The sequence below is a fragment of the Branchiostoma belcheri genome, unplaced genomic scaffold, assembly GCF_001625305.1.
Source record: "Branchiostoma belcheri isolate BF01 breed outbred unplaced genomic scaffold, Haploidv18h27 scaffold471, whole genome shotgun sequence".
NCBI classification, from domain to species: domain Eukaryota; kingdom Metazoa; phylum Chordata; class Leptocardii; order Amphioxiformes; family Branchiostomatidae; genus Branchiostoma; species Branchiostoma belcheri.
Window position 1 is genome coordinate 19210 of NW_017804100.1, and position 27515 is coordinate 46724.

At 42.2% G+C, this 27515-nt stretch overlaps 4 protein-coding genes across 4 annotated transcripts; 2 read left to right on the forward strand and 2 right to left on the reverse strand.

Moving 5' to 3' along the window:
• Positions 1-569: 569 nt before the first annotated feature.
• LOC109479281 (polycystin-2-like) lies at positions 570-3055 on the reverse strand. The gene is made up of 3 exons (XM_019781236.1): positions 2906-3055; positions 2632-2775; positions 570-1421 (listed from the first exon to the last, which is right to left on the reverse strand). Exons 1-3 carry the CDS (start codon positions 3048-3050, stop codon positions 670-672), a joined length of 1041 nt encoding a protein of 346 aa, XP_019636795.1. The 5' UTR covers positions 3051-3055; the 3' UTR covers positions 570-669.
• An 802-nt stretch (positions 3056-3857) lies between these two features.
• Positions 3858-7621, reverse strand: LOC109479278 (polycystic kidney disease 2-like 1 protein). Its single transcript, XM_019781233.1, has 4 exons — positions 7378-7621; positions 5741-5909; positions 4764-4961; positions 3858-4225 (listed from the first exon to the last, which is right to left on the reverse strand). Exons 1-4 carry the CDS (start codon positions 7612-7614, stop codon positions 3858-3860), a joined length of 972 nt encoding a protein of 323 aa, XP_019636792.1. The 5' UTR covers positions 7615-7621.
• A 4759-nt stretch (positions 7622-12380) lies between these two features.
• Positions 12381-15069, forward strand: LOC109479279. The gene is made up of 4 exons (XM_019781234.1): positions 12381-12395; positions 12484-12606; positions 13042-13182; positions 14938-15069. The coding sequence occupies exons 1-4, from the start codon at positions 12381-12383 to the stop codon at positions 15067-15069; spliced, it is 411 nt and encodes a 136-aa protein (XP_019636793.1).
• Positions 15070-15209: 140 nt separating this feature from the next.
• On the forward strand, positions 15210-24489 carry LOC109479280. Its single transcript, XM_019781235.1, has 14 exons — positions 15210-15450; positions 15998-16117; positions 17026-17421; positions 17628-17743; positions 17917-19085; positions 19264-19328; positions 19419-19694; positions 19830-20266; positions 20367-20492; positions 20848-21110; positions 21252-21817; positions 22329-22415; positions 22575-22652; positions 23229-24489. Exons 1-14 carry the CDS (start codon positions 15246-15248, stop codon positions 24425-24427), a joined length of 5103 nt encoding a protein of 1700 aa, XP_019636794.1. The 5' UTR covers positions 15210-15245; the 3' UTR covers positions 24428-24489.
• Positions 24490-27515: the final 3026 nt, after the last annotated feature.

The following is a 27515-nucleotide window of genomic DNA, read 5'->3' on the forward strand; positions in this document are numbered from 1 at the left end:
CTGAAAAATAGAAATATAACATTTTTCGGGTGTTACTTTTTATACATGACCTTGCTAAAGAAAGACTTGTAGACACCATCATTGAATGAGGACACAGTCACCATTACACAAAATCTAAATATTTCATGGAGCTCTGAGATCTCTGACTTCTAGTTGTTACATGATTTATTGTCAGTAGTGTATATGGAAATGGTATTTACTTGTACCATAGAACCATACAAGTAATACTTTAAATCTCTCTCCTTATAGTTCAGAAAGTAATAGTTCATAGTTCAGATATATATATAGTGCCTCTAATGGGTTGTAGAAGTAGTGCCAGAGGCTGTGGCCTGGCTCTAGGCTCTACATTGTCATGGTAGCTAGCGATAATACGGAGTCAGGCACCCAGGCTACGGAAGCTCCAAGACTCAAGAACTCAGTACATACATACGTATACAGTGCCGATTCATAAATTCCGCAAAATGCCAGTATGATCCGGCTTGTCGTATGCATCGCTAAATACTACCGCAAATTAACAATAACTATTTTGTATTCCTGTGGTTTACTAGGATTTTTACTTTGGCGCGCGCATTAGTTTGGGGGTCTTCCGAGGATGCCATCCAGAGAATTAAGTCGGTATGGCGTTATCAGAAAATGATGCTCATCTTGAACATCATACTTTGAGGAAATTCAGAACAAAAACTCCACGACAGGAGCGCCATGTGGGTCCTCAGACTGCTGCAGACTCAGGACTCCTGAACCCGCAAATACATCAGCTATTTCCTCCTCAGACAACAGCTCAAGGTTATAGCCAGGCATCTGAGAGCTAGTTTGGTTTCTTGTACTGTCTCCAGCATCCAGGGAGTCGTAATCGTTAGTTTCTCCCAGAGGGGGGTTGTCCTTTAGCACGAATTCGAAGGTCTGAGTGTTGCTGCCTTTTTCTTCCACCATCCTGATCAACTCGGGTCCATTAAATATGTCAAGCAACTCTTGTTCTGTCGGTCTACGGCGAACTTCGTATGTTTTCATCCTGTTTTCCCTCCTTCCACACGATACTACCGTCAGGGCGGCTGTTTTAACCCGCTGGATCATCATGTCAGCGACTTTCTCGTTTTCCGTCTTCCCGCCTTTTTGCTCGGCCATGGCTTCGTGGTAAGCCTCGTCCAAGATGGCGACGAACATGAGGAGCATGACCCACTGGAACAGGCCGAGCAGCGCGAAGTAGGCGAGAGGGCCAAGCACACTGCTCGCTTCTGCTATCACATAGTAGCTAGACGCGCTCTGTATGATCACCAAAATGGTCTGTAGAGCACTGGGAAAGGTCGCGAAGCCTTCCAACTTGGTGCCGACGACGAGGTAGAACAGCATTGTGAAGGAGCAAAACATGATGCCAAACATGATACCGAACCCAGATAGCGGACCCGAAGCCTTTTTCATGGTATCTGCACAAAAAGTCAGAAAAAAAGGAAGACACAATATTGTCATGAAAGTTGATCTGTTGGTAGTAATCATGGTAAAATGTTGAACGTTATTCCAACACAAGGGTTTCACATAGATCAAATTTTCAACGACCACTGTCGCCTTCATCAGGATAATGAGGCATTACAGAGGCCAGTTTTGTTACTTCAATTTTGCATTGAGTGGAAAGTATATAAATTATTCATTTCAGACATATTATTTCTATTATTTGACCTCTGATCTCCAATGCACTTTTATTTCTTTATGCTGATTTGTTTCAAGTTTGTCATAACTTCAGCATAATTTGTATGTTTTATTTATTATCATTATTGCTAAAAGTAATTACCGTTATTATTATTATTATTATTGTTATTTTATTTTATGTTGCTGGACTCCAGGAAGAATAATATGGAGTTAATACTAAAGGAAATCTCAATAAACAAACAAACATATATATCAGGTCACTTCAGCCATCACTTAACAGAGACGGTGGACGATATAAACTCGCTGGCATGTTTAATCAATTGCTGACGAAACGTATCCGTAAAGTCTCGTGTGAATAAGGTCACGTGGCTGTAACCGCAACTCTCGCGAGATTACGTTTTGAAGTGATTGGTCATAAATTATCCTGATGAAGACGACAGTGGTCGTTGATAATTTGATCTCTGTGTAACTCTTGTGTTGGAATAAAGTTCAAAATTTTACTAAAAACACATTAGGTATTTGCATTGATTTATTTTTTAGCCTAATATGCATTCATCGTAAGAAAGCCTCAGCTGACCTACGGAGGAAAATGTGTTCTCAAGAAGACACTTTTTAAAACTTGATATGAGTGTGCGTGAGCCGATACATGCTTTGGTCATTTTATTGACTTTACAAATGATTGATTATGAGTATCATCAGTATATCAGTATTGGACATACAAGTCTATTTTCCTTTGGCGTAACACAAACAACAGACTCTCATTAAAAAATGTAAAACCACTGTTGTATCCAGCAGAACCGTGCCTATCCAGTTCTATGCCTGAATGGGCTAGTCTTGATGCATGCAAGAACGTAGATGTTCGGCGGGGCCCATGCTTGGTTCTGGATACACTTGTACTATCCAGAACGGATCGATTCTGAGCATGGTTCTGGATAAAGCACGGTTCTGGTTGTAACAACCACAGTGAGATAGATGTACAAAAGTGCGCACCTGCCCCCCGAACGATGTGCTTGTTGAACCGAAACAGATGCAGCAGCTTCAGAGTCGCCACACAGACCAGCCAACCTAACACGTACGTGTTGATCTGGTCCCACAGCGCCGCCTGGCGATACTTCTCGTAACTGTCTTGAGTAGCTGCACAGGATGAAATTTCAAGTTACTGAAGTATTGCATGTTGTTTACGGCACACGACCCTATTTTGGTGCCGTAGGCACTGTAGAGATAGAAATTGGTACAGTGCCCTGTAGGTGAGATAACGTCTTACCTTCCGTATTACTTTGTGGTGTGTTGAATCCCAGGATAAGATACAGCGTGTACAGGAGGATCCCGATCTCCGCCAGAGACAGGAGCGCCAGGCACAGCTCCAAACAGTTCCAGAACATCTTGAAGTACTCAAAACCCATCAACATGATCCTGGAAACTGACAAGATGAACAAGATGTCAAAAGTTGTGATTTATGATTTGCCGCATTTGTGGAAGGATTGACATAACATGTGACTATCACCTTTTCAAGATGTCAAACCTAAAACAAGACTGTAAGGTTTAAACCACTCACACCGGGAAAGGCCCCTACTCTTTTCGACAAGTGTGATGGGATCTTTAACATACTCAAGGCGTGGCTCTACTTAAACAAGAGATGCCCCTAAAAGAAGCTATAGGTGCTCCTTTACACCTGAGTTGATTGAGGAAAGTCGTGTCAAGTGCTTTTCACAAGGACAAAATACCAGGACCTGCCAGGGACTCGAACTCAGAACCTTCGGAATCTGAGTCAACAATCCTTACCACAAGACCACCTTGCCACCTAGTGAGGACCTGTGGCTTCTCCGTAATATTATGATACTACTTTTTACTAGACACAATTTACTACATTTTTTGACAGTATGTAGTAACATCAATGCAACTTCTTTGGAATAAGTTACATTTTTACTCTATGATATATATATGGTACACATAGACAATAAAGAGATTTTAATAAAATTTAGATTCATATTATTCGAGAATTTTTATCGACAATGTTACACAGACTTTGAACTAACATGTGACCTCGACTAAAGACCATGGATGGGGAGCATGGATGTTGTTGAAAAGGAAAAACTATTTTGAATTCGGCTAAGCTGGTACCATGTGCGTAAAATGTGCATTATTTTTTTTGCACCATTTCCCCCCTTTTTATATATTGCGATGACAAATATACACGTTTAGAAAAAGTCAATATATCACATATCATACTTACGCTCTCTGAAGACGAAGTACAGTGTAAACAGGACGAAGACTCCTTGAAATGCTGCCACAACCTTGGACCAGACGGTTTGGAAGCGGAAGAGGCGTACAGTTGTGGCTTCTACTTTTGAGTAAGAACTTCCCAGCGTTGGGAACTCTGTCATCAGCTCCATGATAGAAAACAGGTTCGTGTTTGGGTTAAAGATCGTGAACTGTACAAAGACAGCCCGGGTGTGTTGATCTATCCACCCGCTGGATTCTAACCAGTCTACGGTAGACAGTAAGGCCGCAGTAGTGGTGTTGGTCAGCTCCACGATGTAGCCTCCGCCATAGTACGTTGCATATCGTCCGCTTGTAGGGATATCTACATGAAAGGAAAAATTAATTTTTCACGTTCTGAACACTCCTTTGTCTTAAAAGAATTCATGACTGCTCCTCAATTTAAGGGAATCTCACAGGTTTCATGGTAGCAAAACTGGAAAAGGCAATCTTTGTAATATTGATACATAATACTTCACATTAGCAGAATTTCATACGTTAAAACTGCAACTGGGCATTCAAAACTGCAGAAACAAGCCCCAAAAGTAGTCCTTCATTTTTGGGTGGTACCCTGAAAATAAGCACAGGGTCCTTCCTCTAACCATTTTCCGTCAGAATTTTTGAAATTTTTGCACCATGAGGGTCAATAAACATTGGGATAGTGTGGTTTTAACTCAGTATGTAGATAAATGACTAGAATATTGGCTTTAAAAAAGTCAGGCTTGTAAGCCCTACAGGTGCATTGGATGCTTTTCAAAATAAGAAGTATGGCATGAACATAGAAGAACTTTATTGCACGACAATTGCACAAGGTACAATGTATGGCAAACTACATATCGAGAGTACGAACAAACAGTACTCACCATACAGCGTTGGTGAGTGATAGAGCCACGGTTGTTCTTCTTCTGTGTAGTTTTCATAGATTATCGGATCCTCTGTTACATTTGCGGGTCCTGCCCAACCTTCGGTGTAATGTCTGGCATCGTTCGCAAAGTAGCCGTAATCCTCATCGCAGTTATCTATGATCCCAAGGAACGGTGTTGGGATCTTGCATTGCTCATCTGGAGAAAGCAAATGTACACAGAGATTTATTGTAACCTGTACAATGACATATATAGAACAAAAAACACACTTTTGAAACAAATACGCACAGAAAGACACATAGAACGAGACACACAAATATGAAAGAAGGACAGAAAGAAGGACACCAAAAAACGGGACAAACATCGAAAACAAGGACGGACAGAAGGACAGTGTCACATACAACGGGACACACACATCCGAAACAAGGACGGGCAGAAGGACACATAGAACGTATGGGCCAAACATCTAAAACAAGGACGAAAAAGGGACACAGAACGGGACACACATTTGAAACAAGGACGGATAGAAGGAAACATAGAACGGGACACATACATATTGAACAAGGACAGACTAAAGGATACATAGAACAGGGCACACACATTTGAAACAAGGACGGGCAGAAGGACACATAGAACAAGACACAAACTTGCCGTCTGACAATGATTTCATCAGGGAGTTTCGTCTGGCACCTTCCTCAGAGTGATGTCCTCGCCACTGCACTATGTATGTACATGTAGCCAAAGTAGGTGGCAATTTTGCGGCCAATCAAGTAAGCTCACTGGATAAGAAAGTCAACCCCAGTGATGAACCGGGACGGCAAGCTTAGCCACGTTTGGGACTGTGTTCTCGCCGGAAAAGACACCACCTACTTTGGTTACATACACTCCGAGGAAGGTTTCTGATTAGACATCGAACCGTAAGAGAGGTAACAGAATCACCGGTTGTGTACGAAAATCTCATTATCATAGAAACGTGCCTTGTTTGACCCTGAGCTGGCGGAATCGGACAGTCCCAGCAATGTATGACTGGTAGTCGCGCAGGTAACCGTCAGACTGCAGAGCCATGCCGTTGTACCACGTCGTGGAGCTTATTTCAGGAACCAGCGCAAGCTCCACAAAGTTCCAAAATTTTTCAAAAGTTGTAGCCTGGAAAAAGAAACAAGAAGCATAATATGTGTTAAGTGCATGTGTCGGTCAGGAGTCGAATTGCGTTTGAATGGTAAGACTTGTTTTTAGTAAGAAGGGAAACAACGACATATCTTAACTCCAGTTATGCAAATTACCTTATTTGCGAAATACATGTATGAGCTTTTACTATTTATATATATATCATCTGTCTTAGAGGTGCAAGTGAACGGAATAACAGCCTTCCTCTCATTACCAATACAATTTACAATCAATACAATTTACCAAGAAACAGCATGAAGAAGAAAGAGTAGCACTGGAAAGCTAGCTAAAAAGTCCTTCCCGCACCATGTGGTACATATAGGGCGCCCATCTCCGTTTTAGTAGCCCTTGGGCCACACAATTGTGCAATCACTACAGCAGGGTTGCAGGTCCACCGGTAGTAGAGTGTGTTTAACTCCCATATTCTTTCCCAAATGCTGAGTGCTAAGCAAAGAAAGCAGTATGTACCATTTTTACAAGTATTTGGTATGACTCGGCCGGACTCACAACCTACCGAAGGCGAGCACTCTACATATATATCCTTGGTCATTGCATCGGTACCAGTGACACTGGGAAGCGCGCAGGTTTTGAGTAGAAAGACATAAACTTGTGACACGTTGTATGAAGTTTTCACAAATTCATAAAGTAGACGGTTACAACGCAGAACCATGCGATAAGTGTGTCTCCTGTTTGTTTATTCATTTGTAAATTATCTGTTCAAAACGACGGTGGTATAAACTATTTCTTTTCATTTCATGTCAACTAAGAATTTACCTGGCGAAAGGTTGGAACCTGTTATCAGTGAACCAAACTTTATTCATTCCAACATGTAAAAGTTTGACATAGTGACGGCACACTCAAGCTTTTTCAACTTATTTTAAGCCAACACCAACAAAGGACATTATAATACTCATTTTCATCTGAGAAAGGTCGTGTGAAGTTACTTTCCAAAGGGCACAAGATCCGGTGGCATGACAGGGTTCGAACCCGGGACCACTTGGTTCTGAGACTAGCACCCAACGTTAAGGCCACGGTCACATTTCCAAGTCGGGGCCCGGCCGGGTTGTTTGCATGAACGAAAAAGAAACAACTTGTACAAAGAGTATACACAAATAGTGCTCAAGGTTAATTTTCTAAAACGTTTTTTGTGTTTTGCTGTCTCATATCATAATTTTCGTTCCAAACGACTGCCCGGCCGGGCCCCGGGTTGGCAAATGTTACCGCGCCTTAAGATGCGGTCGTATTTCCAAACCCGGGGCCCGGCCGGGCAGTCGTATGGAACGAAAATTATGATATTAGACAGCAAAACGCAAAAAAAAAGTTTGAGCAATGAGTACTATGTGTATACTCTTAATACAAATTGTTTATGTTTCGTTGAACGCAAACAAGCCGGTCGGGCCCCAGCTTGGAAATGTGACAGTGCCCTCCTTACCCCACAAAAACCAACCTTTTGCAGGGAATGTTTCCCGCCTCCAATAAAAAAAGTGTCGCGGAGGTGCTTGGTCTGATAGTACATCATGGGGTCCCGTGGTCCGTTGGCAACAATGACCAGGACGGTGATGAACAGCAGGTAGAAGAGCAGTTCTTTGAACGCGGCTCTTAGCGTCAACTCCCGGAACCGCTGCGCGCGGGACTCCGCTAGATCCTCCGGGGTTGGCGGATTTGCTTCCGTTGTGGTCGGCATGCTCCAGTTTTCCTATCGAAGAAGAAATTTCATGAAATCGAATCATAGACAATAAATCATTCCATACATCAATCCATCAATCCATCCATCCCTCCATCCATCCATCCATCCATCCATCCATCCATCCATCCATCCATCCATCCATCCATCCATCAATCAATTAACCAATAAAACAAGGAATTTGCAGCCACAGGCTGAATTACATCCTGTTGTACAATTAATTCATTTTAAAATTCATTCGGTATACAATAAAAATCATCAAAGTTATTTACAATTACAATTACAACAACTTGGTTACACATTAAGATAAACTAGAGTTCGTAGGACTCATGCCTTCGACTGTGTGATATTGTTTAGGTGGGTGTTTTTGTTTGTATATGGTAGTATTTTTGTGTAGATGTTTATTGTTGTTATTGATGATATTTATAAGTTAGTACTAGAGCTGTGTACCGATATGCAGTACCGATACTGTACCGGAAAAATTAATTAGGTACAGGTCCAAAATACCTAATCCCTCAGTACCGGTACTGTACCTAAACAATTTCACACCAATTTTATGCCTATTTGTGACCTCAAATGTGTAAATAGCTGGTTAACAATGGGTCCCTGTGTAAGGACAGTGTGTTCATGAAAACAAAAACATCTTTACTTTTACCTATATTTTATCTGAACATTCTCCATAAACAAAAATTAAACCTATAACAATGTTTTTCTTGTTATTACAGGAGTTCAGAAGAGCATATACATTGGTCGAATTGTTCAGGTACAGGTTCAGGTCCGGACCTGTACCTAACCCTGTGTACCTGTACCTGTACCTGTACCTGTACCTAAAATTTGTTTAGGTACACAGCTCTAGTTAGTACAGTGATAAATAGCACCCGGGACTGCAGGACTGAAACATAAATAGGACCGGGACTGCAGGACTTAACGGTATGCCTAAATACCTCAACCGTTACCTCAAACGGCCTCAACCGACCGCGTAATGGGTTAATATGCAGTATACATGGGCTAACAACCTTTTCCAACGCTCTGGATACATTGTCTATGCTTGTATGAATGGAAAAAAACTGTAACTCTGACGTATTTACCAGTTTTTAAAAGTTATTCATCGTTGGGCCTGCATGGGGAATCTCTGGACACATTTTGCTTTATACAGGCAACAGAACGCAAAAATGATGGTTTATAAAGCACAAATACTATCATAACCAACTCATAATAGCTATATACAGAGTGTTTTCCAGTCTGACATCCAAGCTGCTAAGCACGTACGCCTACCGGCTTGACCTCCATTGACCCCATTCGGGGGTGGGGGGTGGCTAGACAGATCATTTATTTCAATAGTTGGATGTCGATCTCTTCCTTCATGCTTTTAAATTTCATTCATACTAGCATAGACAATGTATCCAGAGCGTTGGAAAGGATTGTTGGCCCATGTATAGTGCATATTAACCCATTACGCGGTCGGTTGATGTCGGTTGAGGTATTTAGGCAGACCCGGACTTAAGGGGGTTCAAGGGTAAGGACTGGAACTTCAGGACTGAGGTTACAATTGGGCCTGCAGGACATAATTGAAAGAATTGATAAATTCTTCACGAAGTTACATATGAAGTTGACAATTAAGCCCTCAGTCTGTTCTCATAAGGAAATTAATGTAGTGCTGAGGGCCTGTTTTACTTGCTGACTATGTAACTTTTCCACCACTTCAACTTGCTTTTGTGTAATTGGAAACCGAATACTTGCCCCGTATTTTATGTGTCATCTTATGAATGCCTTGCACAATATAGTACTATGATATGGATGTTATATTATTCACAGACATGTGTGCATTACCACCCCACCCTCCCCCGATGTTATATTGAACGGTGCCCATGTGATAGACAGTCAGTGTACCAGATGTGTCACATGGATTTGCCCTTTGCCCTTGAAAACAACCCATAGTTTCTTTAAGCGATCTGATGAAAGAGTCAGGCTAAAAGGCTGGTGGTTTGTGAAACAAAGAGGTAATGTTTTTAGTGAGTCAGGGGCCAAGAACCTTCTTATTCTAAAGCATACTAATGTAATCATTGGTGAATTTACTGACAAGCATATAGAAATCACACAGAATGTGGTGGTAATGGTTAAACATCCAAGTAATAAGATATGCAAAATAACAGTTACTTAACCAACTGGATATGATTTTAAAAGCGCCCAAGAAAGTGTCATAACTAGCATCTATTTTGATATACAGTACTAACTTGTCAGGCCTGTTGCCTGAACAAATAAGACTCTTGTTATAAGGACACTTCACGGGTGCTGTTGTTTCAACAAACTCTACACGCTGCCAGTGTTGTTTTTACCTGAATCTAGTTCACACTATCTATTATCTTAACCTAGTACATAGAACGAACAGAGACCTTCCTAATAATGAAGTTCCTATCTAGTTTTGTGCTAAAAACAAACCAGACGACAAATACTTCTTTAAAGTGGCTCAACTATCGTACAACTTTTAAAACTAAACGCATAACTATTATAAGTCATGTTAAACTTACCATATAGTAAAAACCGTGCACTTCGAATGCTGTCTCATGGTCCACTAATTACAAAAAGTTTAACAGGCACTTGTTATGTTCTTTCAAACACTTCACATTATACCTATTTGTAATATACATTACTACCTCACTTTTCCAGGGTAGCTTCGCTTCTTAAAATAACACTTCAGGATTACTATTATTTCAACAAACCCTTGCTGTCATTTTGTTACCATAACCTACTTAACCCTGACTACACTGTCCTATATACAAGGACAAAACCTTTGCCTATACTTATAAAGGGAATACAAATTGTTCTATTATAGCAACACACAGCCTACTACAGATTAATCATTAAGACACAATTTACATAATGAAAATCTCTTCCTCTTGATTACATATGCCACCATTTTAATTGTTTTATCACAGAACCCAGCAAATATATAGACTTCTGTCATTAATTATGTAAATTAAATCGTGATTTGCAAAATATTCAGCAAATTAGGTCAAGCATCACTTAAGCTACCGAGATACCAAAAATGACAACAATCCGTCACCCGGTTCTTTAGCTATCCTACTTCAAACATTTTCAAACAAATGCCTCTGCATTTCCCAAACAAGCTGCTACGGGGCACAAACTTATGGCACTTTTTTCTGAGCACGAGAGCTACCTACCATCTAAAATCATGACCCTAGCACGTCCAGATCACGAAATGTAAAAGCCAGAAGTTTCGCTGCAGTACGTTCTAATTCAATGACGTCGGGACCCCCCACGAACTCCATATCCGAACTTGACCTTGGTATTTTCAATGGTAACTTGCCAACAAAAAAACATGAACATCAATTTAAAGATTCTCGAGTTATCTTGTACACAAGAGAAAACACAAAAAACAAAGGTCAACTGCAGTGACATAGAAACCCCCACGGAGCCCATCTTCGAACTTGACCTCGGCATTCTCAACGGTAACTTGTCCACTTAAAATAATGAACATCCATTTAAGGATACTCGAGATATCTTGTACACAAGGAAAAAACACCAAAAAACAAGGTCAACTACAGTGACTTAGGAACCCCCCACGAAGCCCATTTTTAGCCTTGAAAATGGCCACCCCCAAATCAACCCGCCTGCCAAAAATCGTGAACCTCGGACCTTGCCTTCAAGAGTTATCGTGCCTAATCTGCCAAACAGTGCAAAAGCGATTTCATAGCCTTCTCCGAAGGCATAGCCTTCAGTCGAAGGCAATAACCACTTGGATGTTGTATGTAGTAAGATGGCACAGCGCCTTGGTTTGTTAAGACGGCTGCGGCCTTATCTCTGCACAAATATTACCAATATGTTGTACAAAACCTTTGCTTTACCGCTACTTGAATACTGTGATGTGGTCTGGGACAACTGTAGCGCAACCAACACGCAACGACTACAGATTCTACAGAACCGGGCTGCAAGAATCATTCTCAGACGTGAATCGAGATCGAATGTGGGGGAACTGCACCAAGCACTTGGATGGAGTCAACTGCAGGAACGAAGAACACGCCACGTTTGTGTCATGGTGTACAAATGTCTCCAGGGATTAGCCCCGAGCTATCTACTGAACACGTTCAATTATAATAACCAAATCCACAACTACCACACTAGACAATCACATCTCCTGCACAGACCCAACTACACTTCAAAAGCAGGACAACGTACCTTTGCGTACAGGGCAGCTGTAACATTCAACTCACTAAAATGTAACCTAAAACAAGCACTCACATCTAAAGCCTTTAAAGACAGACTAAGATCTGAATCCATCTGACACCTGACTACCTAATGACGATCTCGACAACCTTGATTTAAATATCTTTATTGATTTGTATGATTTGTTTATATGATTCATCATTCTTATTTTCAATTATTACTACTATGTTGTACCATTTCCTAAGTTACTCGGAGTTTGACCTCTGGCCCTCCAAATACCACTGACCGACTGTTGTGCTTAATTTATGTTAATTTAATTTATGTTATATTATCTTTTCTGTATTCTAGCTTGTTTGCATTATATTCTTGTTTATTTATTATGGGCTCTCTTGGAAATCAGCCCCTCGGGGCTGAAGAGACCATACCCATACCCATATGTTGTTAAGATAGATAAAGAAATAAAGAAATAAAAATAAAAAGCTGTTGTTGGTATAAATACACAAATCACGAGGTGTTCAGTGATATTCCTGCATCGTATCACATTAACACCTACGACCGTACAAACCAATTTCTTTCTAAGCATGGGCTTTGCTGCTGTACCTACTGTATATGGTTTAGATGCTTTATACGTATTGCCGTGTTTATTCGCGATATTTCAACATTCATGAGCATGTTCATTCCTAGAATGGTCGAACGGCGGAGGACATCGCTGCAAATGAGTACACCGGTCACCCTAGTCAGGCGGATGAAGACCGAATTACTCGTGGTAGAAAGGAAATACTGAAGCTTCTCCGACAACAAAATAATGTGAGTCGCTTCAAAACTTACGTGATACAAAATCATAAAGCATTTTATCTAAAGAATATGATTGAGATAACTATAGATCTTGTCAAACACTTCGGTTTACAAACAACTGCTCATAATATTAAACTACAAGTTAAAGATAATATAAAGTTGTTTTTTCAGTTTCCCTGGCACGCATGCTAGTATTTGAATTGTTGTATTCTTCTTGGCAGGCTGGAGAGATGTGCATTATGACTAACATCAGAATTGCGTAGAAACATTTAGCTACGAGCGCAGTTGAAAGGCATGTGATCTATCTACAGAGACATGTACATGTACATGTTAATAATATACATGTACAATTCCACCCTACTGCAACTTACTAGTTACTAGAAGTGTTTCAGAAAGAATTGTAGAAACGCCCTCATACCAAACACTTTCACGTATGCATGTTTACAGGAAGTCTCCACGCGTAATAAAGGATACGATCCTGTACTCGTCCGGTTCTATGAAGAAAGCGGAATGACCGAGGTGAAGGAGGATTGTCCGTTGATAGAAGAAGCAGCTAAGCAGAGCGGGAAAACTGTAGACCAAGTGAAGGTGTGTCTTTATTTATTTATTCAAAATTGCAACATGACAATACAAAGTGTGCACTAGGCAGCAAGTATGCTGATAGCGTGCACACCCAACACATACCTGGACATATGACATAGAAAAACAACAATAAATAATTAGAGCAACATATATACAATTACAATTTTCATATAAATACACCTATAATTAAAATCAATTATTATATAACTATACAGCAAAATGAATGTTAAGTGAGGCTCAGCTGGAAGAGGCACATAATCTTTTTGATTGGGCAATGAATGTGTGGAGTGCATGTGTGAGTTTTGTATTTATATCAAAGTTATGACCTGGAGAACCCTGGAGCAGAACAGATGTGGTTAGGTGATGTTGATGGTGTTCAACAGTGGAGGCAAGGGTGTTGCGTGGCTCAGTGTGGAGAGGGCAATGTAACAAGTAGTGTGGTACTGTTTCAGAGGGGGCGCCACAGGCACACGTCTTGTCTTTGAGGTTCATTTTGTGCAAGGTGCAGTTCAATTGGCTCCAGCCCATGCGCAACCTTGCAGTATAGATGTTAAACTGCCTAGAGCCGAGACTACGGTGCAACTGATAGTGCCTTGGTGTGATGAGGTGCTTTTTACACACCCGTTTGAATGCAGCAAGACTGCTGACATCCTTAACTGTCTGGGGCAGCTGGTTCCATTGTGAACAGGTGAACGGGATGAAACTGGTTTTATAAGTCTGAGTCCTGCATCGCGGTAGGTGGAGGTGAGTATTGTTACGGAGTTGCAGCCTTGAAGTTTACTGGGCACCTCTTGTGGATGGAACGAGTGACTGTAGGTGAGGAGGAACAAGTCCGTTTGTAAGTCTGTACATGACTACCAGTGAGTTGTACTTTCGCCTGGTGGAAAGGGTGTCCCATTCAAGTTCTTGTAGAGGTTGAGAGCTGGGAGTACCCTTCATGGCTCCAGTGACAAGACGACCGGCGTAGTACTTGACCTGTTCCAACATCCTGCTAGCTGTGCTGTTTAAGTCACCCAGGAGCACCGAGGCATACTCGAATTTGGGGCGAACAAGTGTAAAGTATGCTGTCTCAAGAGCTTTCCTGCCCAGTTTGCCCTTGGCCTTGGACAAGACACCGAACAGTTTCCTGCATTTAGTTGTGGTCATTTGGACATGGTCCGTCCACCTGAGGGCCTGGTGGATAGTTACCCCCAGGTGGCTGGAGAATGGTACTTGCTCCACAATTTTCCCAAGCAGGTAGATTGGAGGAAGTTGGACGTTCTTGCGGTCAGACTTGACACACAATACCTTACACTTATCGGGATGGAGTTGTACTTGTAGTCCCCAATCTATGAATCAGGTGGACACCAGTTGCAAGTCTGTGTTGGTTGTGTTAGCTACTGCCTACACTGTTCTGGCTGAATTGTAGAGAGACGTGTCGTCTGCAAAGCAGTTAAGTCCAGGGTGTGTCTTTGTGATGACTGGTTGCTTCCTTGAGCTCAATCAGTTGTATCTTATCTCACTAAAGGCTAAAACGTTTTGTACTGATAGAGATGAGGAGCTTTAGCTTTTGTTGGTGTAACTCGTGCGTTATTTTCTGTAATAAGAGTGTTGGCCTTAAGAAATCGTACCCTGTGCCTCAAATTAATTGTCACTCATCGTTTCATTGTATCATTCTAGTTAACCTCATGAAATCGTACCCTGTGCCTCAAATTAATTGTGATTCATCGTTTTGTTGTATCATCCTGGTTAACAGTAATGTCATATGTAATGATTTTGCAGAACTTCATCGGCAACTATCGTAGGTTTAAGAGCGGCAGTAAGCAGAGCCTCTCCACAGACGACATGGGGGCTGAGAACATCACGGGATATCGTGAAGACTTAGGGATGTCTGCAAAAACGGGTAAGGTGTAACACACAACTATTTTAGCTGTTGAATACTTGACTTAGTAGATCATTCTCAGACGTCGGCTTTACGTAAGTGCAAGAAAAGTAAAGTGATACAATAATAAATGTCTGATAAAATGCTAAAATCTTCTCATCCAGAAGACAGCAGTGTTCCACTTGAAATACAGCTGCGGGGTCCTGGAATGCAGCAGCTGTACTCCCAGGCCTGCCGCCAGGGGGCGCGACCGGTGCACAGCGTGCGCGGGCTCGTGGTTGGTCAGTTCAGATCCGGGAAGACGTGTGTCGTCAGGAGGCTGACGGGAGAGAAGGCTGTGGAGAATGAACCGATAACAGACGGCATCGAGATTTCACCCAGCGTGATGACCAAGACTTGGCGGAAGGCAAAAGGTCCGAAAAACATGTTAATATCTGTCACCTGTTGCGACATTATAAACCTTGCTACTTAGAGAGTTTGGGCCCAAAATACGTGTGTCATGCAATGATACGTAATCTACGTGCTTTTATCTAATAATACATCCACTATTCAACGCCTAATGTTTTGTACTTATATAGATCTATGTAACGCTTTTAATCTACTCTAGTACTTACGCAAATTTTATCAACGAATTTAGATTTATGCAATGTTTTAAACCGATTTCGACACCAACCCACCATTTTAATCTTAATATTTTACTTACTTATGCTGATATGATGTCGTAGTTAGAAATATTGTAAACAGTCCATGTATTTCAGCAATGGCTGCAAAGTGGAGTCTGTGATTATGAAGTAAATAAACCATCATCATTGTTATTATTATTATTATTATAATTTGCATCTAGAAACAGTATATTACAAAACAACAGCATGAATATACCATGTTTGTTTAAGATGGAATTGCCAAACGGTCTCAGCTGTAACAACGAATCATACGGTATACATCATGTATTGCTTACAGAGGAGCCAGACGAATTCAAGGAAACCATGGCAGAACGCTTGGCGGAACAACAAGAACGGGACAAACCACGCACCCGGACATTGTCAGGAGCCCAAGGAGCAGTCAGGAAAAAGTCTACAGGTATCCAATGTCACTTTTACATATCAATGGACATAATATACACATAGTCATGAACGTTCATCTGTGTTGGTAGTAATCATAGTAAAAAGTTGAACTTTATTCCAACACACAGCTTTACAGAGAGATCAAATTATCAATTGCTACAGAGAGATCAATTGCTTACGTCACGTATAAGTAAAATCTCGTGTGAATAATGTCACAAGTCTGTTAACCGTAATTATAACTCCCGCCAGATCACGTTGTGAAGTGATTGGTAATTAATTATCCTGATGAAGGCGACAGTGGTCGCTGAAAATTTGATCTCTCTATAAACTGTGTGTTGGAATAAAGTTAAACTTTTTATTATAATATACACATGTACAGGGCAACGCACACAGTCAGGACAACAAAAATGCTTTTAAAAATTAGAAGCATAACGTTTTATTCATTAATCTAAAATGTATGTACAGAACACGAGAATTGGCACCTCTATATCGTTTTCACGCGTCATCATCTACGTATTGCTAAAGTTCTGTCTTTAGAAACACACACAAAGAGACGAAGGGACAGTGATATCTGACTTTCTCTTTATATAAGATGCAGAAAAAGCACAGAAAATGACAAGGAAACGGACGCAGCAGGAGAAACCACCGAAGGACAAGACGCCGACGCAAAGTCAACAGACACCAAAACTGGAGAAAAAAGATGAGAAAGAAGGTGAGAAATGAATAGATGTTTTCACAAGTTAGAAATGCAGATTACAGAAGATTTAGAAAAAAGGAACTTGTTGTTTTACGTTAGACGGTTCTTTGTTGTAAATGTATATCTTTGATCCCAAGTTAAAACTATATGCAAGTGTAGTAATTGGCCTCTAGAGAAAAGATGCAAAATAATGAATGGCATTGAAATTGTAAGATCGATTGAACAAGACACATCTTCCGTTGCAGGAAGAGAAGAAAGTGTGGTTACGACTACGTCACGACAAACACAAGACATGCCGGATGATGTCAAAATAAAAGCTCAACAGCGACTTCAGAGTAGCGCGACGAGTCTGCAGCAAACACAAGACATACCGGATGAAGTCATAACAAAAGCCAAAGAGCGACTCCAAGGTGGCGTGGCCGAGGAGCAGCTTGGAACAGCCGAACACCCGCGTCTCTCCCTCTGGGACTTCGGCGGCCAGGCCACGTACTACGGCTCGCACCAGTGCTTCTTCACGTACCGCGGGATCTACATCCTGGTCATGTCACTGCTGCAGAAGCTGTCCGACACAGTTCCTGATCTGGACTACAAAGCGGCAGCGGACAATCTCGTAACTGGAAGAGGTACGTACCGCTTCTTCAACTGTAAACCTAAGTTGTGACAATGCAGTCGGTTTGAGTGGCAACATCTATTTGTCGCCTTTAAAGCTTGAACATTAGAATTGAAAAAGAACTTAAATCACATAATCGTATGTAACGTTGAAAAAATGAAATGATAAGGCAAAGATAATTTCGTACACAAAAATGATAAGACGTCTCTACTTATCCAGACTACTTGGACCACTGGCTGAACTCAGTCCGCACACACACCCTGGTGCACGGGCGGGAGCAGACAGGAGAGCCGCGTGTCGTTTTGGTCCTCACACACAAGGACATGGTCAGCGAGGTATGGAGGATCTTTAGATATATTCTAAACTTTACGAATAGTGGTTGAGCTTGTCTTTGCCGTAAAACGTGTGGTTAATATCGATGGCTGAAAGGATCAGCCTTGGGTTGTCTTCTGGGATTGATTCACAGTACCTTTAGGTCCTGAAGATTAATTTGTGCTCTTAATTTCAGTCGGACATTGAGGACTACAAGAAAGACATACGTGGTCACATCAGTGGTAAGGCAGCCGGTAAACACGTCTTACCAAAGATATTTGTCATCGACAACTTCAACGAGGACAACAGCGACATTGAAGAGCTCCGAGAATACCTCCGTGAGGTGGCGAAGGGTCTGTGGTTCATGGGTCAGGAGGTGCCGATGACTTGGCTTCATCTGAAGTCCAAACTGATGGACAAGAGGAGAGAGGACGACCCATTTTGCCGTTTCCAAGATGTCGTCGATCTGGCCCGGAGTGATGACGTGGGCATCACGGATGACAGCCATGTTGCCGACATTTTGACCTTCCTACATGACCTTGGTGACATCATCTTCATAAACGAACCAGTTCTGCGTGATCACGTGGCACTTCGACCTCAGGTGATGATTGACGTCTTCAAGACCATCATCACCGTCCCGGAGTACCAACAGGACAGGAGCACGGATGGGGAGGTTGCCGAGATGTGGAGGAGGCTGGAGAACGAAGGCATCCTCAGTGAGAGGCTGTTGACAATCATCTGGACCAAAGCAGATCAGAAGATGCAGAAACCCTTCCTACTGCGGCACAAGCCCTTCCTGAAGCGACTGATGGAAAAGTACTACCTTCTCTGCAACGTCACGCCGATCGGTGGGTTTGATGACACTTCGGGTGATCCTGAGAAAGAAGAGATCTACTTCGTACCATCTCTCCTTGCCGGAATGCCTGAAGACAGCACATTGAATCCTGGGCACATGAGGAGATGCCGGCATCCTCTGTATGTCGTATTCGACAACATGTTCCTGCCAAGTGGCATGTTCTATCGTCTACAAGCCATTTGTGTGCGCAGGTTCGGTCTTCAAGAGTCCCACGTGTTCGCCGGCTGCGGCCGCTTCCCTACCGACGATGTAAAGCAACAGTTCGTGGTAACCAAAGTGAAGCACTATCTGAAGGTAGAGCTTCTGTCTGCTAAAGACCAGGCAGAGTTTACACAGGCCCTTCCTGTTAGAAAGTTCCTCAGCAGTTGTCTCTTCGAGATCAAGGAGAAGTGGATCCCGTCCATCCAATATGACTGGTGCTTTGGGGAGGTGTCAGAAAAAGAAACCGGAACACCAGTATTCCACCCCCTGTCTGACATCGGGCAAGAAACGGCAACGGGATCCAGTCGGTGAGGCCGGCTATGTTTTCAATTCTTTCAGTTAATGAAACAATTTCATTTGAATAACACATCAAGCTTCTTGTAGGTTTGTTTGATGGAATTACATAAGGTGTTCACTTGTCTTGTATGCCCCTAACACTACACTGTCAGTAAGCCATGGGTCACTAACTGATATGTTTCATCTCAGTTTTCCAGAAGACTTCATCGATGTCTGGATACGTGGCAGAAGTGATACGACAACGTCCTGTCCAGGTAAAAACATTCAGATGTCTGATTTTGTCTAGCTCATCTTCATACGATAGTGTTTTAGTCGTTACTAATGAGAATATGTTGCACATGCAGAAAACTCAGGTGGTTCCGGACCCGTGATGATAGAGCCCACGCTGAACCCAGACACAGTCCACACGATCGGCCCTGTCCTGGACTGTATGGAGACCTGCAGAGGACTGAGTCTGGCGCAGTGCGATCGGATCAGACACGAGCTAACATCCGTCAGCAGGTTCAAAGAGTTGGTTTACACCGTCAACAGGTCCGGAGACATGTGCCGTCGCTTGCTGGGAGCGTCCGTGGAAGTTTGTCTGCCTGAGAGAGCACCCATGTTCCCAAGGGAAGAGAGAGGTACGTCTTCCCTGGCTGTAGTTTGAAGCCTCTGATTTATCTTCCTCCTTATGTGATGCTTTGTCCTGTTTAACCGCTTGTTTGTCTGACACTTTGTTCCTACATTAGAATATCAATGTTCACATTTATTCCCAGGGAACGAAATTGTTCTCCTGCACACCGGAGACTACAATGACAAGCTCACCCAGCCACTGTTGAAACAGGCAGTCCAATCGTCCAGCAGGTACGGTGTAACAGTGTCTGAAGACGTCATCCAACCAGGAGAAATTATCACAGACAAACTCTTGCACCATCTTCTCCAACGGAACGTCAGGATGGTCGTACCGATCATCACACCCCAGACTCTCCACAGCAGACACTGGTCCACGCTCGGGTACGAATTCTGCGTACAGAACAAGAACCTGGTCTTTCCGGTCCTCGCCTACCCTGAAGGAACCAAAGAGCGTTTGCTAGAGGTGCTCGGCAGGCGCTGTGCGGGGATGTTGGATATGGCAGCAACAGAAGTACCAATGGCTGAAGAACCACTGTCCAGTTCCAAAATCAGTCTCACTGCTGCACAAATCCTGAGGAAGGTGCGTTTATATCGGTAGTCATTATCATTGTGCATGGTACTATTCTTGAAAGTCTACTTTGTTTTCAGACAGAATGACTAACACAGTATTGTTTCTACAGGCGTCGTCTTCTGTTGTTCTATACACACGCCAGATCACAGCTGCAGGCTGCACGGTTGTGGAGGATGGTGTCACTATCGTCTTTCCGAAAGGATGTGTCAAGAAGAAAAGGTTCATGTCTTTGGAGGTAAGATCGTCTTTGTTTCCGTTTGAATTGTGTTACTATTTACTGTAGTGTATGCAGGCTTGTTTATTGTGTGTAATAGTTAGACCGACCTCGGAATCACTCCTAGCGACCGCTTGGACTTCTTGACGAAGTAGAGGAAACCAAAGCTTAAGTAATAGCACTTTTTGCTTCCTGGACATGTCTCTGTTATCGGTGGAGAAGACGAAATGGCAAGCCATCAATTACGATAATATTATAGTAAAGCTCTTGACACAATGTTTTCTATGTAATAATCAATCCAAATGTAACTTACATTGTCATTATCTAGATCTACATTATGGCTCAAATTCATTTATCTTTCTTAAAAATTTGATAGGTTGATATGCTGCCCATAGATGGGACCATGGCAAACAGTTTCTCAGCTACGACACCGGTAATGACCGTGCACCTAGACACCGAGGAAGACTTCCTAAAGCCCGTCACTGTCACCCTGCCCTGGACATGGAAAAGCATCTGTGACCTGGGCAGAACCATCCTGATGAAAAGGTCTACTGATGGCCATGATGAGTGGACGACATTAAGCACCGATCCTCGAGAAACCAAGGACACGATCACCTTCACAACCTGTCACTTTTGCAGGTAACACACTTTATCTTGATAAAAAAGATTAAGAAAAATATTTGTTAAATCGAACAAACATAATTTTTGAAAACTAAGATGACAAGTAATGATTGGTCAAACAATATGTTGAATCTACTTTCGTACATTCCACTGTTTTAGCGTTGTCGGTGCCAAGAAAAAAGACAACGCTGAAGAAGCCTCCACCTCTGCTGATACCAGTACAGAAAAGCAGGACGAGGCGGCCAATCAAGAGGCAACTGAAGCTATAGAAGTCCTTGTAACAAGGTACAGTGACGACAAAGTGCATCTCATTATCAGTCCCAATGAGGCAACGACAGACGACAAGCGTATTCACCTGCTGTGCATCGAGAAAGGCAAAAAAGTCACGGAGTACTTCAGAGCAGATAACTTTAAGACACCACCGCCGTTCCGACAAGAGGTCACCATGCACAAGAAGGAGAGAATCCGTGCGCGGTTTGGTGAGGAAGAGGACGTCATTGGAGATCCACGTGACATTCCGCCGGAGCCGCCCGGTATTCAGTTCGCCTTCCCGCCGGCGAACTGTAACCGGATCTCAGTCAGACTGAAGCTGCGAGATCCGCAGATAGGAAAGGGGAAGTTTGAAGGAGCAGTCCATTTCACACTACTGTCACAAGCAGGTGAACCAGTGAATGACCCCATCCGTCGGATAAATTCAGCCCATGTCTACCTGCACTCTCTTCAAGGTAGGTGCTGTTTTGATGTATGTACTAGCAAGCGTATAAGGTACTAGGAAAAAGGAAGACAAGTCACAAAATTGATCTTGAAACAAAATAGCCAGTTATATTGAGCAGAACTTCTTTTAGAACATAGCGACATGGTATTGCAATGCCAAGACTAACACTAGACTTTGGGATTCTCCATTGGCTCCATTGTCATGCCAGGACGAACAAAGGCAAGTATTATATTAGTCCCGTGATAGCCAAGAGTTCATCAATGAGAAGTTTTTGGTTCCAAGAAAAGAACTAACCATCGGTGAAACGTCCCAAATACAACCAAAGAAAGGTAGTTAAATAACGTTTTCCACTTTAAGGTAGATCATTGGCTTATTGTTTTCCTGTACTGGTTATTTGTGTGTAATAATGAGAAATATGATACAGAGAAAAACAAAGTTGAACTCCTTTGTGCACCCCACTTACCATGAGTTGTCCTTTATTCAAGCTGTAAAGATTTTTTCTTATCGTATGTCCATTGCAGATGAGGGGAAGACAACAAGTCAGGTTCAGCAGGAGGAAGGCACTGTGGTCACCATGGTCAAGCCGCCCCAGATACAACATAAGAAAGGTAAGATGTAACACGATAATTTTGTACCATATTCTAAATGCTTCTTCGCCTCTGCATGAGAATTATCATTTCGTTGGGCGGTAGGTCAAACAAGAGAAGGGAATAATATAGATAACGTGGGGTGGCTTAAATTGCTTAACAATCTTATATTGATTACAGGTGGGAAGAGGAAAGCCAAAACGCGGCATGTTGGCGAGTCCGGCGACAGTGGCCCCCCGGTAATGCGACCGAAGCAAGGTATGGACGGAGTCATACTGTGAAAGAATTTTTTTCGGAAATATCACTTTGATAGCAATTCTCGTGTTTTAACTGATTACAAACTTAAGGTCCAATGACCCAATGTAGCCATTTACCATTTTTCAGCTGAGGAGATAAGTCCATGTAGAAAAATTATATTCTTGACGCAACAGTCCATTTTAACGGATATGACATTCAAACAAAGACCATTTCATGTGGCCTGCATAGAACTCTATCATATAACTCATCACTACACGGTCTTTGGACAAATGGCAATTTCCTGAAAAGGTTAACCTCATTTCATCTGAACCGCTTTTGACAAAAAAATTATCTGAAAAAAAATCTCAACACTAGAAACAACAACATTTTACACCTATGCAGCAATGGAATCTTCTTACTGAAAGCAGTCAGAGTTCAATCGAAATGCAAGTATTTGGGGTCATTCTTGTGGTGTTTTATATACATGTAAATCTACATATAAAATCACTGTGTTTCCCAGCCTACATAAAATATCAAGCAATTTCATGAGACAAGGCAAATGAATGAGTTTTTCCTTGTTTTTTACCTGATATCTAGGATCTGCAAGGCCTTTGGTGCTGTTGCTCAATGATGAGTATGGGACCAGAAAGGGTGGAATATCCACAGTCAACCGTCAGATCGGGTGCTTTCTGGCATCAAAAGGAGCAAAGGTCCTTTGCACAGTCCTGAATGCCACACAACAAGACAAGGATGACGCAGCTATAGATGGAATTCAGCTGCTTTTCCCAACACCGTTTGAACGTGATCCGAGAGAGGCAGAGCTCTATTGGCTGACCTTTGATCACCAGATCCGATATCCAGACCTTCCCTCGCACGTAGACTTCATCCTCGGCCACGTCCCCATCACGAGCCACGCAGCAAGACGGATGAAGGAACGCTTTCCTGGCTCCAAACTCATCCAGGTCACCCACGTCATGCCAGAGGACACCAGTCAGTACAAGGGTGACGAGAGGGTGTTGAACATTGGACAGGAGAGCAACAACATTCTGGATGACCTACGACATGCTGATGTTTTCTTCTCGGTTGGGCCATTGATATATGACTACTACAGGCATCAGACAAATCAGCTAACACTACAACATCATGAACTCTTGCCAAAGCCGTCTGACATCTTCATCGATATGAAACTGAAGCCACCCGCCGACACGGAAACGAAAGTGGTGCTGTCTATTGGCAGGGTCAAGGGTGTGGAGAGGCTGAAAGGCGTTGATCTGGCTGCGACGACCATGGGCAAGGTGATGAAAGAGCTACCCCACACGAAGTGGAGGCTTCGCGGCTTCAGACGTGATGATTTTCAAGCAAGCAGGAGCATCATCGAAGCCAACACGGGTAGATTCCTGTTCGTACCCTTCACACCTCTGGAATACGGTACACAGGAGGAGCTGTGCGAGGACATGAGAAAGGCCGATGTCGTCCTGATGCCGTCTCGTGCAGAGCCATTCGGACTGGTTGGTCTGGAGGCCATCGCCGCAGGTGTCCCAGTCGTGATTTCCAACAAATCTGGTCTTGCAAAGTTCCTGACGAAACAAGATCCCGAGTTTGACCGCACGATCGTAGAGATCGACGATGACGATGATGAAGCCGCCAAAACGCTGTCCAAGCGCATCATCAAGATCCTGAAGGACGGACCCAGAGAGTTCAAGGCCGCACAAAGTTTGAAGAAGAAGCTTCTGGAGTCAGAGTACTGGGCTGAATCACACAGCAAGCTCCTCCAAACCGTTGGCCTGGAGGGTTGAGCGTTTAACCACAGAGTTTCACCCGCTGGCAACTGGCACTTGACAGTTCTACTTAATATGGCTTCAGAACCTACAATGCACACGCATCTGGATCAACCGTTTGTCAGTTATGTTGTATACACCAGTAAACAGGTGTATATGTATAACTATTCCATAAGTCATCAATTCTGCAAACCAATGGATATGTGGGTAAAGCATCAAGTGTCCATATCGACCTGGTAACGGGACTTTCTCAGATGGCAGTACTCTGCAGATGCTCATTCTGAACTGTTGTTAACATAATGAGAACAATCAACATTCCATAAGCTTGTGCACAATGGATCCCTACAAGCTCTTGTACTTTTTATTGCTATACAACATTAGATTTCATACTAGGATTTGATACTACAGATTTTCCAATTAGTTGAAGTTGACATGCTTTAGATGCTTTGTATTTGATTCTATTGTACATACAATTTTATATACAGTATTCTAATAAGTGTAAGTTTGTAGGATGAAATGATGTTTGAAGACGACGCAGACGCTCCAGTTTAGATGATGATTGTGTCATAGAGTTGTCAGGACTTGATAAACAGAGTTAGACGGCATACCATTACAGATGTAGATTAGGCCACACCAAGTAAATTTTATGGATGACGTCCGCGCGCGCATTGATTTTGTCCTGTTCCTAGAAAAAAAAACAAGAAATTCCGCTTCCTGTAACTATGACCAAAGAGTCACGAGAGTGCCGCAAATCGTTAGATTGACGTGAACCCCGTAACGCGAAATGGGTAAAGAGCCCATGCTTTGTTTCTGCAGGCCTGCAAAAATGTGATGAAAGAAACAGGACAGGACGATAACTGCTGTTCCACCTGATTTATTGCTGTTTTGATGATGAATAAGACTTCTTGCTTGTTACACTGTGTCACCTCATTCAATTTGTGTCCTAACATTTGTCGTCTCTTAGTATATTCCTAATCTAGGCATCTTGTTTTTTAGGGCCCTTCTTGTTTTTTTTCGCCCTCTCGCATTAGATTTAGGGTCTCCAAAGGACGTCATCCATAAAATTTACTTGGTGTGGCCTTATATGAACTTTCTCTTCCTTCACTCACGTTTGGATTCGTTTGTTTTTTTACTGTAAAGAAGAAGACGTTAGGAACCAATTATAGATTGTCCGGTAACTTTTCCTTATCAATACCTTCCCACTCTTCCACTTAGTACAATATTGTCACTCTGTAAAAAAAAAAGACGACAATAATGGAACTCTTGCACAATCATATTACTTCTCTCTAAACTCTAAACAACCTTCCTGACCAAATATGGTTATGTTTTGACTTGATTCTGATTAAAATGACCGCCTGTGTTCTCCCAGACGGACATGTTACAAACAGGATGTAGCATTTCCTTCCAGTTCTTTCCATGCATCATATTTGCCTAAGCATCAAAAATCGAATTTAAACAAGACGGTGGGGTGTAGTTCGCACATTTATGTCTTCTCCGAAACAGAAATGCATCGCTACGACCCACTCCAAGACCAGTGGTGTAAGCAGACCCCACCAGGACGCATTCCTTGCCTCTTCACAGCCATTGCCATGGGAACAGAGATCTTTTGTATGGGGTTTGAATTTGATAGGCTACATGTGTACGATGTTGAGACAGACATTTGGAGGAATATTCCATCAAACAAGTGCTTTTGCAAAAGCTGCCATTTTCGCAACAAATTTTTTTATGAAAAGGCTTACAGTTTTTACGAACTGGTGGATGGCAACAAAATCAGTGTCAGATATAGTGATTAGTCTCTGCAATATATTTACACAAATATGAATAATGTTATTATAGTCATGTACATATAAGAATTATAAACTTTAGACATAATAGACTAGTTCACATGTCATTACCGGTAAACTTATTATTACTTTTTTACCATCAGTATCATATTGATTTCTTAACAGTTTTAGTAGGATCCATACTTCTGTGGTGCAGGTACAATTTGTATGGAATAGGTAATTTTCAATGTTACATGCACCAGTTCAGGTATGCAAAAAATGTATTTCAAGCCCTGAGTGCATTCAGTAGGCTATGTTTAGTTCCATAATTTGCCAACATGGCTAGCAGACGACATGCCCCCCTCCCACCCTTACGAAGTTGTTTACATCATGTTTATCCCCATTCCGATAGAAAACTGATGCATGGAATAAAAGGTGACTACTGTGATTGAATCTCCTCTATTTTTTGTGGAAACCAAATTCAAATAAAGTTTGAGCCGAGATACATGTATTTATGTCAAAAGACGAGATGACGAGGCCTCCCCATCCCTACTACTACTAGTATGAGTGCTTACGTACGGCCGGCTTTGTTTACATCATGTAAAGCGCCACGCCGATGGAAAACTACACCATGGAATAAAACGTGACTACTGTGGTGCGATCTCCATTTTATAGGCTTCCCCTTTGTGAAAACAAAATTGAAATTGGTCAAGTTTGAACCGAGATATGGAAAGCTGAAAATCTAGACTAAGCCACACTGCCAATGCTCATTGACATAATTTATGCAGTAAATAAAAATCCTTGAAAACTGTGATTATAAACATGTTTTTATCAACATTTTTGGCAAATGATAAAATCAAGTTATTATTTAAGACAAATTAAGTTTGTTTTGTCAGCAGCTTTGTTATGCAACATTATTATAACCATGATTTTGAAATTAGAAACCGCAATAGAAAGTATACAAACTTCGAAGGCATGCATAAATGTTCAAACATTGTCTTGCAATGTCTGTTCACCCACCCATGGATGCATCCATCCATGCGTGCGGTGGTGCTTACCTGGCTGGGACGACATAGTTGTCTCACCAGGTAGAGCGGTTTATCTATCGTTTTGTGCGCCCCTTTGTTTGGTCCGGTCTACCATTAAACAGACCACCCATGGAATGAATGTTTGTTCTGGTATTACAATTTTCGCGTAAAAAACCTGGGCGATCGTTTCACAGCACCCTTGATAGACCCTACTTCTTTGCCCTGGAGAATCAGCTGTATACACTATTACGCACCACAAGCCTGGTCTCGGAACGTATCCGTGACTCGTATACATGTATGTGTGTATACGACCGG

What these genes read in the sequence shown, in the direction of transcription:
- LOC109479281 (XM_019781236.1), bottom strand. Translation starts at nt 3,050, where the DNA reads ATGTTGATGGGTTTTGAGTACTTCAAGATGTTCTGGAACTGTTTGGAG. An exon ending in ACCACAAAGTAATACGGAAG is followed by an intron (nt 2,776 to 2,905) that starts GTAAGACGTTAT and finishes CATCCTGTGCAG; the next exon opens with CTACTCAAGACAGTTACGAG. An exon ending in GCACATCGTTCGGGGGGCAG is followed by an intron (nt 1,422 to 2,631) that starts GTGCGCACTTTT and finishes CTTTTTGTGCAG; the next exon opens with ATACCATGAAAAAGGCTTCG.
- LOC109479278 (XM_019781233.1), bottom strand. Translation starts at nt 7,614, where the DNA reads ATGCCGACCACAACGGAAGCAAATCCGCCAACCCCGGAGGATCTAGCG. An exon ending in CCAGCTCAGGGTCAAACAAG is followed by an intron (nt 4,962 to 5,740) that starts GCACGTTTCTAT and finishes TGCTTTCTCCAG; the next exon opens with ATGAGCAATGCAAGATCCCA. An exon ending in TCACTCACCAACGCTGTATG is followed by an intron (nt 4,226 to 4,763) that starts GTGAGTACTGTT and finishes CCTTTCATGTAG; the next exon opens with ATATCCCTACAAGCGGACGA.
- LOC109479279 (XM_019781234.1), top strand. An exon ending in TTCTCCGACAACAAAATAAT is followed by an intron (nt 12,607 to 13,041) that starts GTGAGTCGCTTC and finishes GCATGTTTACAG; the next exon opens with GAAGTCTCCACGCGTAATAA. An exon ending in AAACTGTAGACCAAGTGAAG is followed by an intron (nt 13,183 to 14,937) that starts GTGTGTCTTTAT and finishes ATGATTTTGCAG; the next exon opens with AACTTCATCGGCAACTATCG.
- LOC109479280 (XM_019781235.1), top strand. Translation starts at nt 15,246, where the DNA reads ATGCAGCAGCTGTACTCCCAGGCCTGCCGCCAGGGGGCGCGACCGGTG. An exon ending in ACGGCAACGGGATCCAGTCG is followed by an intron (nt 19,086 to 19,263) that starts GTGAGGCCGGCT and finishes GTTTCATCTCAG; the next exon opens with TTTTCCAGAAGACTTCATCG. An exon ending in GGTAATGCGACCGAAGCAAG is followed by an intron (nt 22,653 to 23,228) that starts GTATGGACGGAG and finishes CCTGATATCTAG; the next exon opens with GATCTGCAAGGCCTTTGGTG.